Raw genomic sequence first — 12460 nt, 5'->3', positions numbered from 1 at the left:
TAGTCCAATTTCAATTCTGTAAAGTACATTACATAGGTACAGTATCTTTTTATACAAAAATCATAGTTATTCTTATGTATCATAATTATTGTGGTTATTATAGCGACCGTAAATTTTTAATTAACAAGTCAATTGTTGCTAAACTGTTCATTCAATTTCCATAGGCTTCTCGAGTTATAGTCTATATGAAAAGAGCTTTTATACTACCAAGTTATTTAATTATTGATAAACAATTACTTATCTAACATTTTAGTTGAAAATTAAAGATTTTGTTGGAAAAACCCGCATTTTCCGGGGAAAATTTTCGTCGAAGTAAATCGGGAAAAACACGTCCCTATGCAGAATTTAATTACGGTGAATTTTTATTTGGTTGTTTTTGGTGTAAAGTTAAAATCTTTGGAGTTATAGTGCAACAATTGAAAAAAAACACGATTTTCGGGAGCCAATTGTGTTTATAAAAAAAAAGTAGCACACTATCTGCGGACTTTGCATACCTATATTATTAAGATATAGGATCTTATAATTCGATTCCAGCAATAAAATTGCTGGTAAATAACCTTTCCCAAAAATGGCCTATTCTCTGATAATCTGCACAGACTATTTCTGTTTTTTAGGTATAAGAGTTATTCTCTCCCCTGTTCTGTTGTATAGCAAATTAAGTCAAAATACAAATATTGCGCTGGGTAGGTCACCTTATAAGAAGGGATAATGACAGAACACCTAATAGAACGCTTAACGGAACTATGGTGGATGACGGCCAGTAAGAAGACCAAGGAAGAGGTGGATAGACAAATTGAGAACCGATACTAAAAAGATATTGAGGGTGGATAAATGGAGGAGAGCAGTCACGGACAAAGATACTTGAAAGCAAATGCTGGGGGAAGCCAGGGCCCGACTTGAGCTATAGCGCCGTAGGAGAGAGAAACTTTTCTGTGTCAAAAATATATTAAAAATATCAAATATCATAAAGTATGTACATTATTAATATACAAAAATAAAAAAAGGTTTTAACTAATCCTAAGTTCTCCCTTGTAACGGATTAACTGTGTGTTGAAAATAAACAAAAATAATGAGAAAATTTAATTAAATACGTATAGGTCTGGATCCCGCGTATGAAAAAAAAGTTGATTAATAGCAAGCTGAAAATTTGTTAATAGCTTAAGGGTGTCTATTCAGACAAACTTTGATATATGGGAACACTGGAACAGGGGAAGTTTTAATTGTGGAACAGGTTAAAAATTTGGAACGGTCAGACAACGAAAACGGCACATGTATTTTGTCCGACAGAACAGACTTAAATTCCCCGAACAGAGATTAGACTCTCATGCAAAAATCAGACTGCTATTTATCAACAAATGGGTGTTTTAATGAGTGGAACATGTAGAATATGTCAAATGACAGGAATTATGACAGGTGATAAATAGCAGTCTGATTTTTTCATGAGAGTTTAATCTCTGTTCGGAGAGTTTAAGTCTATTCTGTCGGACAAAATAAATGTGCCGTTTTCGTGGTCTGACCGTTCCAAATTTTTAACCTGTTCCACAATTAAAACTGCCCCTGTTCCAGTGTTCCCATATATCAAAGTTTATCCGACTAGACACCCTTAAGCTATTAACAAATTTTCAGCTTGCTATTAATCAACTTTTTTTTCATACGCGGGATCCAGACCTAGTATAAAGAACACAACATTTATTGTTTAGTTAATTTATTTTGATTTAAACCTGTTTAAAAAAGAGACTGCCTAAGAAAATATTAATTAAACAACATCAAATAATGGAAATAATAAAAAAAGGTTTTAAATTGTAAACACTATATTGTTTTTAAGGAGGTAGGCGCAAAATCTTGGACCAATGCTATTTAAATGCATTCATTTTTTTCGAATCCTGGGAAAACTAATAAGTATTTTTGAAAAATATAAACGCAGAATGAAAGATTACATTATTACCGAGAGCCGCAAGTCCCTTAGAATAAACAAAAAGTCTCTTTTTCAGGAAGTTTCAAAGACGTTTTCAGGGACTTTCGGCCCTCGGTAATAATGTAATATTTCACTCTGCGTTTAAATTTTTCAAAATACTTTATTAGTTTTCTGAGGATTCGAAATAAAAATAATGCATTTAAATAGCATTCTTCTTCTTGACTGGCTTTACAACTCGGGGTGAGTCTTCGCCGCATCCACTATGGCCCTCCATCGTCTGCGATCTTGCGCTTCGATTTGCCATTGTTGTACCCCAATCCTAGATAGATCGGTTTCAACATCATCCTTCCATCTTTTTCTGGGACGGCCCACTGATCTTCTACCGTCTGGTCTCTCGAAGAACACTGTCTTTAGCACTCTGTCTTCCTCTGATCTTACTACATGACCTGCCCATCTTATCCGATTAGCTTTTATATGTCTGACGATGTTTTCAGTACCATATAGTCACCAATTCAGCATTGCGGCGCCTTCTCCACTCTCCTGTCAATTCATCTCTTTGAGGACCAAATATCATTCTGAGGACTTTCCTTTCAAATATCAGCAATTTATTTATTTCTCGCTGATGTAGAGTCCATGTTTCACTCCCATATGTAACAACTGGGCGAATAATTGATATGTACAGTCTTAATTTAGATTGTCTTTTCAGCAGCTTAGATCTTAATAATGATGATAGGGAGTATAATGCTCTATTTCCCGCAGCTATTCTTGCTGAGACCTCTTTTTCTATGTGATTGTCCTCTGTGATTACTGCTCCCAGATATTTAAACTCTTTTACTACTTCAAAGTTGTGGTCATTAATAGTTACGTTCTGCCTAACTCTTGGTCTTGGATTTTTGGTCACCAGCATATATTTCGTCTTCTCTTCATTTATTCGAAGGCCCAGGTTACCTGTTTCCTCCTCGAGCTATTTAAATAGCATTGGATCAGAATTTTGCTCCTACCCCCTTCAACACAGTTTCTTATATCGGTAATTAGATTTCATAACATGAAGGCAATTAATACACCACTTGACCTCACTTTCTTAGAATAGATAAATGAAAAGTACTGACAATAGGTTGGGCAGTACAACTTCATAAAGTGCTCCAACACATAAAGATTTTCCGTGGAAACATTGGAATTATTGAAGAGAGCCTCGCCCCGTATTAGAATTTCCAGTCCAATATTGAGATTGGAAACCTCGGCCTCGGTCCAAACTGAGAAAAGAGCATGGCCCTCTATTAAGATGACCGTCTCTGTCTCTAACTAGGATCAACTAATTACATGAAAACATGCAAAAATAAAATATACGAAGAAACAAAAGGTACCAAAACATCTTACCCTTTCAAAAGGGTCTCGTACACACAGAGAGTCAACGTTCACATCGTGATTGCAACAAGGAAATAAAAAGAATTGAAAAGCTAGTCTATTTTAATACACACAATAAATTGCGTGAGCAAAATACTATTTTCGAATTTTGACCAAAGTATTCAGAATACTTGCGTGGTCCTTAATGGTATCTTTAGAATATTTAAAAATAAACACGAGAAAAATATTATTCGTGTTTTGCTAATATTTTATCGACCCGAAAAAAGATTCTTTGAAGAAATTAACTCACCATTTTATCACATTGTCCTTCTAACTGTTCCGGAGCTGCGTAGAGCTTCGTTCCGAACGCCAAACTATGCCTCACGCTTTGAAGTGGACATGCCAGTCCAAAGTCTCCTAGCTGTATCAATAACTGACCATTTTCCATTTGAATGAAAATATTGCTCGGTTTAATGTCATGGTGGACTATTTCTTTCGAGTGAATATATTCTAGACCTGAAGTAAAAATTAAGAAAATATAGTTTACATCTTGACGTTAATATTTGGAAGGCCTCAGTGCAAAAGGTAACAAGTCAAATTTCCTGGTTTTGAGGAAACGAAAAAAACGGTTCTTGGGTTTTTTCGAATAAATTTTTAAATTTTTTCAGAAAACAATACAAAATAGTGGTTTTTATTGAACTTTAAAAAATTTTATAGTTGGACTTTTAATTTAATTAAATTTTTTGACTTGTTACAAAATGCACAATATTTTCCTTACCATTGACGCAGACTTACTCAGGCACTATTTCTTTTTTTCAGCAACTTTAAGGCACAAAAATACTAAATTTATTATAAAATGACTTTATGTACTTTAGTCTAGGCGCCAGAGGGGTCACCGTGTCATATTCAATTCTGATGGACAAACTCAACGGTTTCTTATGGATTTTTGGCTGCTGATTACGAATTTCGAGGGGGATTTCGATCCGAGCGGTCAAAAAATTGTTGTAAACAATTTAATTGTTTATAAATTGTTTATAAGGCTCTGGCTCATAAACTAAAAGAGATAAAAAAATGTTTCAAATAAAATTTGTTCCTTAATTAAAATCGAAGAAAAAACCGTTTACTTAACTTAAATCTAACAATTGGAACTCAAGATATTGTAAAATTAGTGCACAATGCAAATTGCAAAATAAGTATTTTTCGAAGCTTTATCGATCGTAACTCGGCTTCTGCGCATGTAAATGAGTCTTAGAAGGTGTCGCTTTAAAGCTTAATTTACAGGCTTCCAAACAAAATTTGTTAAATTACTTGATCTTCATTTGTTTTAAAGTTATACCCGTTTGAAATTACAATTTTCTTAAAAAAATTGTACATTCATTTGTTTATAAGGGTTTCAAGTAAATTTGAGCTATAAACATTTATACTTTAATGAACAATAATGATAGAAAAACTCAAAAGGAACAATTTGAGGTTATGAAAATGTTCATAAGTTTATTTTTGGCCAAGATGTCGATATTTTAATGGCGCGCGCTATGAGGCGCAAGATCGGCTCACCGCGTTAAGGTTCACGCGCTAACTTCTCGATGCAAATTATAATTTCTATGTATACATACGTTATTTTCATTTTTCATTTTTGAAGATCCTAATAAAATTTTATCAAATAATTCTTATAATTAAATCATCATACTGTACCTCGTAACACCTTTCATTCTATTTACTTTGTCTTCTATTTTTTGCACTAAATGAGAAAAAAAACATTAAAAACTAATATTTCAGAAGTATAACTGAAAAGTAAGTTGATATTATTTATTAGTACTATTTTTACAAACATTTTTTTCATGCATCTGCAAATCTGCATAGAGATATACAGGGAATATCAGCTTTTTTACATCTGCATAAGTTCTTAGAAAAATTTTAACAGTTACATGGTGGTACAAGTCTGTTCTTGTAGGCAGTAGAACTAAAACTTTTTGAGGCTTCAGAGTCTAATTATCTATATGATATCCATATAAAGTGGATCTAGTTCTTTTGCAGCATCATCATCAAGGCCCGTCAATTATTGTGTGTATGCCGCCACATCATAAATTCTCGTTTTATATGCAATGATGATGCTGCAAAAGAACTCGATCCATTTTTATATGGATATCACATATTGGCTCATTTGCTTGCGTAGAAGCCGAGTTACGATCGATAAAGCGTCGAAGAATACACACTTACTTGACTGTGAGCCAATCTTGCGCCTCATAGCGCGCCATTAAAATATCGACATCTTAGCCAAAAATAAACTTACGAACATTTTCGTAAGCTAAAATTGTTCCATTTGAGTTGTTTTATCATTATTGTTAATTAAAGTATAAATGTTTATAGCTCAAGTTTGCTTGAAACCTTTATAAACAAATTAATGTACAATTTTTTTGAGAAAATTATAATTTCAAACGGGTATAACTTTAAAACAAATGAAGATCAGATAATTTAACAAACTTTGTTTGGAAGCTTCTTAATTAAGCTTTAAAAGGACACCTTATAGGGCTCATTTGCATGCGCAGAAGCCGAGTTACGATCGATAAAGCTTCGAAAAATACTTATTTTGCAATTTGAAATTTGCATTGTGCACTAATTTTACAATATCTTGAGTTCTGATTGTCGGATTTAAGTTTAGTAAACGGTTCTTTCTTTGTTTTTTATTAAGGAACAATTTTTATTTGAAACATTTTTTTCTATTTCTTTTAGTTTATGAGCCAGAGCATTATAAACAATTTATAAACAATTAAATTGTTTATAACAATTTTTTGACCACTCGGATCGAAATCCCCCCTCGAAATTCGTAATCAGCAGCCAAAAATCCATAAGAAACCGTTGAGTTTGTTCATCAGAATTGAAAATGACACGGTGACCTCTATTTGGCGCCTAGACTACTTTTACTGATTGGAAACAAGTCTACCAGGCAGTGATTATGGTGATAAATTCAAATACTGAAGGTAACAAGTTCACTTATGTCCTTTTGCACAAATTAAATTTTTCATATTTAACTTGTTACATTCCACACGTAAAAAAAATGTAGCTTTTCAGTGGTAGTGGACTTGTTTCTTTTTGCACAGAGCTAGACATCGGTAAAACAATGAATGTCACATGATAAAAAAATCCGAAAAATGACTTGTTACTTTTTGCACTGAGGCCGTCCATTTGTCTGTAATGTAGACTCAAAAATAATAATTTTTAAGCAAGTTTTACTTTAATAAAATATATCAAAATAAAACTTTATTGGAACCATTTTGCTGGTAACACCTCCGTGGTTTCTAAATCTTGCAAGCCAAACGAATGCCGGAGCAAAGAAGACTGAGGGAAATCTAATAATTGCAAGTCACTTCTCGCTTGTCTAGCGCGGAAAAAAATTCCAACGAAAAATGGAGTTAGGAGTAAAACTAATAGAAATAAATAATCATTTTGTTGTAAAACGACACCAAAAGCCGTCTTATATTTCAGTTCGTTCAGAGAGCGTCATAAACACTCTAACCGGTTTCAAACCTTCTTAGGTTATCATAGAGAATGTATACAGAGGGAGTCTGTAATGTGGAATAAATTCAGTAGTTCAAATACTAATTATTTTTTGAAAAACGCTCAGATCAGTCGATTAGTATTTCAAATTGATATTTTTTACATACAATAATAATGTATACAGGGTGTCTCAATTTAGATATATGACGTCATTGTTGATTTTCTTAAATGGCAACACTGTCATTTTGATAGCTATTTTGATAAGATGTGTAAAGTTATACATAACTGTAAAATTTCAAATTTTTATTCCCTACCATTTACAAGCTAATAAAAAATAAAGTTATGAAAAACAAGTAAGTAATCAAATAATTAAATTTAATTATTTCAATTAGGCAAATGCTCATAATGTTCAAAACGAATTTCGATCGCGTTTAAGATATTGGCAAATAGTCAATGGGCAACATTATGGGCATTTGCTTAATTGAAATAATTAAATTAAATTATTTGATTACTTGTTTTTCATAACTTTGTTATTTTTTATTTTCTTGTAAATAGTAGGGAATAAAAATTTGATATTTTGCAGTTATATAATATAACTTTACACACCCTATCAATATAGCTATCAAAATGAGAGTGTTGCCATTTAATAAAATCAATGAAAACGTCATATCTCTAAATTGGGACACCCTGTGTACATTATTATTGTACGAAAAAATTTCGATTTGAAATACTAATCGAAAGGTCTAAGCATTAAAAAAAACAATTAGTATTTGAACTATTTAATTTATTCCAAATTATAGACTCTGGTTTTTCATAACGTTGTTATTTTTTATTATCTTGTAAATGGTAGGGAATAAAATTTTGATATTTTGCAGTTATATATAACTTTACACAACCTATCAATATCACAATATCTCAATATCACAAGCTATCAAAATGAGAGTGTTGCCATTTAATTAAATCAATGAAAACGTCATATCTCTAAATTGGGACACCCTGTCTACATTACCGGGTGTCCACTTATATTTTCCCCCATTTTAACTGCCTATAACTTCTAAACGGCTCAAGATAGAAATATGCGGTCTTCACTGAAATGTTTTATTTTAGTAAAAGTTTTGTCTGAATGGATGTCATTTTTTATATCGCTTTCAAATACGAAATAAAAAATGGCGGATTTTTGAAAAAAACTTTGTTGATTTTTTTTTAATGGAACACCCAGTATATTCTTTTGTAAATTGAAAGAAGGGTCATTCACCTATCTAGCGATATAAAGTTTTTCAAAATCGGTTGTCAAATCACTGAGTAATTAATTTTTAAAATGAGAGGTGCAACGTGGATATCACATACCTAAATAACATAACTAAACAAGTTATGTGATTTCCACATTGCATCTCTCATTTTAAAAATTATTTGCTCAGTCACTTGACAACCGACTTTAAAAAAATTTATATCGCTGGATAGATAAATGACCGTTTTTTCAAGTTTTTAGGTAAATGACCATTTTTTATATAGCTTTTAAATAAAAAATGGCGGATTTTTGAAAAAAAAACGTTGACTTTTTTATTAAAACTAAAATATTTTTTAGTGTCTTGAAAAAACGGTCATTTACCTATCCAGCGATATAAATCTTTTTAAAATCGGTTGCCAAATGACTGAGAAATTAATTTTTAAAATGAGAGATGCAATGTGGAAATCACGTAACATAATATCATTTTGCTCAGTTATGTTATTTAGGTATGTGATATCCACGTTGCATCCCTCATTTTAAAAATTAATTACTCAGTGATTTGACAACGATTTTGAAAAACTTTATATCGCTGGATAGGTGAATGACCTTTCTTTCAATTTACAAAAAAATATACTGGGTGTTCCATTAAAAAAAAGTCAACAAAGTTTTTTTCAAAAATCCGCCATTTTTTATTTCGTATTTGAAAGCGATATAAAAAATTCAATCCATTCAGACAAAACTTTTACTAAAATAAAACATTTCAGCGAAAACCGCATATTTCTATCTTGAACCGTTTAGAAGTTATAGGAAGTTAAAATGGGGGAAAATATAAGTGGATACCCGGTATTATTGTACGCAAAAAATTTCGGTTTGAAATACTAATCTACAGGTCTGAGCATTTTTCAAAAAAAAAACAATTAGTATTTGAACTATTGAATTTATTCCAAATTACAGACTCTTGTTTTTCCTAACTTTGTTATTTTTTATTATCTTGTAAATGGTAGGGAATAAAAATTTGATACTTTGCAGTTATATAATATAACTTTACACACCCTATCAAAATATCTATCAAAATGACAGTGTTACCATTAAATTGGGACACCCTGTAGACATTATTATTGTATGTAAAAAATGTCGATTTGAAATACTAATCGAAAGGTCTGAGAATTTTTCAAAAAAACAATTAGTATTTGAACTATTGAATTTATTCCAAATTACAGACTCACTCTGTATATGACTTTCTCTGAACCAACTAAAACATATCGGGCTGTCAGAGTCGAATCGCAACGAGACAACGTGGTATGGGCACGTATGGGTGTCTTCTTCATTATTGTTTTTCGAATTGTGAGAAAACTAATGAATATTTTTGAAAAATTTAAACGCAGAATGATTACATTATTACCGAGGGCCGAAAGTCTCTTAGAATAACAAAAAAGTTTCTATTGAATGAGATATTTGGAATTAACAATCACACTAAATTTTCTGTTCTTTCTCACCCATGTAGCTTATTAAAATAAACATTCTAGAAGTTTTCAAGGACTTTTGGCCCTCGGTAAAAACGTGTAATCTTTCATTCTGCGTTTAAATTTTTCAAAAATATTTATTAGTAGAAGGATGAGAACAAAAGGAATATTTTGGCTGATAAACCTGAATGACATGACCTCAGCTCAAAACTAAATGAGAAAAATTCGAGTTACATACAAACATTCAAGTTATGGAAGTTGTACTGCATAATATTTAAGAAAATAAAAAATAAACTATTAAAAACGTGCTATAAGCTATTGAAGACCAAGAAAATGCTTTGTTTATTGGATATGCATATAGTAGATTAAAAACGTTATTAACATAATTAAAACGAAGATTATACTTTATTAATCACGTGGATGTTAAAAATATGTATTATTAGAGATACTATTATTACTAAGCAAAAATCTGATTTAGTGAATCATATTAATAAAAAACATTATTATCTTTAATCTTAATACTGATATCTTATCATCATTGTAACATTAGTAAACTATGGATATGTTAATATGTGTCTATATTATTTGAAGGGGGTCAAAGAAAAAATGTTTTGAAAAACAAAAGAGAGTTTTGGAGAGTATTTGGTAATCCCCTTAAGGGCATAAGCGCAAAATGTCACCTGTCAAAATGTTCAATGTATTCATTTTTTTTTTCAAATCCTGAGAAAACTAATAAATATTTTTGAAAAATGTAAACGCAGAATGAAAGATTGCATAATTGCATTATTATCGAGGGCCGAAAGTTCCTTAGAATAACAAAAAAATTTCTTTTGAATGAGATATTTGAAATTAAAAGTCACACTAAATTTTCTTTTTTTTACCCCTGTCATTTATTAAAATAAACATTATAGAAGTGTTTAGGGTCTTTCTGCCCTCGGTAATAAGGTAATCTTTTATTCCGCGTTTAAATTTTTAAAAAATACATATTAGTTTTGTCAGGATTCGAAAAAAATTAATACATTTAAAACACATTGAACAATTTGACATGAGATATTTTGCATCTATGCCCTTAAATAATACAATGATACATGTTATTAAAAGACTATTAGGGCAGAGTAAAAACCCGATAATTTTAACATAACAAATAACCAGAGCTTCCAGTTAAATGTGATATTGAAATCATGAACTTCATTGAAGCACCTGGATAAGATGATCTAACTTCACAACAGTAGAGAAAAAAACAAAAGTTCAAATAGTACAAGATGCAAGACTAAGAAATAAGAACAGTCTGAATATCACATAATAAAGATGCAAGATAAAACATCTAAAAAAAGCAAAATATAGAAATGAACATAGAAAATAGAGAAAAAAAAATAGAAATAATAAACGCACCAGAAATTTTAAAAGAAAATTCATAAATTCAGATAAAAAAAATTGAAGTGAAATCTTCCACAGCTTCCACGAAATTGTGCAGATTCATTAATAATATTTACAAAAATTCTGCTGTTTTTTTTTATTTTATCTACTTATTATAATAAATAGTAATCACTTGTTTTGTCAAAATAGATGTCCTGATAATTCTTTTTATTTTAAAAATAAATTGCAATGAATCATTTTTTATCATTTAGAGATAAAATTAAGATAAAAGGACACTACAAACATCTTATGAAAAATATAATGTCACTCGAATGCAAAAAATTGTACATGAATAGATTCGTCTTGAAATTACAATCATTTCATATTATTGCGCCAACTCTGAATTTTTATTAATAACGGGGTAAATTGTAAATAAAGTTTATCAAAATCACATTTTTGAAGTCCATAAAAACTGTCATTAGTGTATTAGTGTAGTGGCTAATGAAACAGCTTAACCCAGCATGAGCTAAGCCCATTAGAGGAACTATATACTTTTGTACAACTGACCAAACCATGTCTATTTATTATTTATAAGATAAGAGTAAGCCTCTGCCTTAATACCCGAAGAAAGATTTATAAACTGGTGATTCAAAGAATCTCTTTTTTCTATTTAACTCAATTACATTTCCATTTGATTTTAGATTTATTTTATCAATTTACGCCGTTATTATTCAAAATTCAGAGTTGGCGCAGCGATATGAAATGATTGCAATTTTGAGACGAATCTATTTTCCATAAGACGTGTATCCCTTGTAATTGACTTACCATTTAATAATTGAAAAAGAATTTGATTAATACAATTATTCCTAATTTTCAGTTCATTTTTAGGAACTAAAGCTTTGTCAGGATTAGAAACCTCGTTCCTCTGTTCTAACCATTGTTTTAGAGTCATCTGACACAACGCCATCTGGATGTACAGTGTTGCCCATTTTACCTTCGTCCTATTCAGTGATCTAATCTTCTCTATTTCCTTCAGGTCTAATTTGCACACTACCATATCGTCTCCTTCTGATAGGCTTTTTCTCTTTTTCCTACTGTTGAAAAAATATACTCGCTTTAAAAAGAATAATTAAATGTAATAGATATGGGTACAAAATCATTATATTAAAACGTTTTTATACAGGGTGTTAGTAAATAAGTATGAAAAATTTTAAGGGCTAATTCTACATGAAAAATTAATACCAGTTTGCTCTATAAACAAATGTCCGCAAATGCTTAGTTTCGGAGATACGGGGTGTTGAAATTTTTATTTCAAACTGCCAATTTATTTATTGCTCTAAGACCAGTTGAGCTATGAAAATGAAATTTGGTGAGTTTTAGGAGGTAGTTATTACGAAATTTTTGACATACAATTTAGAATTTTGTATTCATCATTGGCGCGCCTACGGGCAATGGTCTGATTTTTTTAAAGAAAAAAATAGTACGCCACTGAGATATTTCGAATTAAAAATTATTTTTAAATTACACGTCTAATTTATGATAAAAAACCTTGCTTACCTTTTTTTTTCATATGATGCCCCGTTTTTATGCAGAAAAATAAAACATCTTGGCGCGTATTTTTCATTTCTTGATACATCATCAAGAACTATCCAATATAAT

General features: G+C 30.8%; 1 protein-coding gene across 1 annotated transcript in view; it reads right to left on the bottom strand.

Annotated features, from left to right (window-relative positions):
• LOC114327809 (eukaryotic translation initiation factor 2-alpha kinase 1-like) overlaps window positions 1-12460 on the bottom strand; it is a 42536-nt gene that overhangs the window by 17943 nt on the left and 12133 nt on the right. The window contains exons 3-4 of the mRNA XM_028276521.2: window positions 11627-11895; window positions 3570-3775 (exon numbers count right to left, since the gene is read on the bottom strand). Coding sequence (XP_028132322.1) covers window positions 3570-3775; window positions 11627-11895 — 475 coding nt within the window. The remainder of the gene's footprint in view (window positions 1-3569; window positions 3776-11626; window positions 11896-12460) is intronic.

This window comes from Diabrotica virgifera, chromosome 7 (assembly GCF_917563875.1).
Source record: "Diabrotica virgifera virgifera chromosome 7, PGI_DIABVI_V3a".
NCBI classification, from domain to species: Eukaryota; Metazoa; Arthropoda; class Insecta; order Coleoptera; family Chrysomelidae; genus Diabrotica; species Diabrotica virgifera.
Note: the sequence above shows the minus strand (reverse complement) of the source record. Positions and strands in the feature narration are given on the sequence as shown.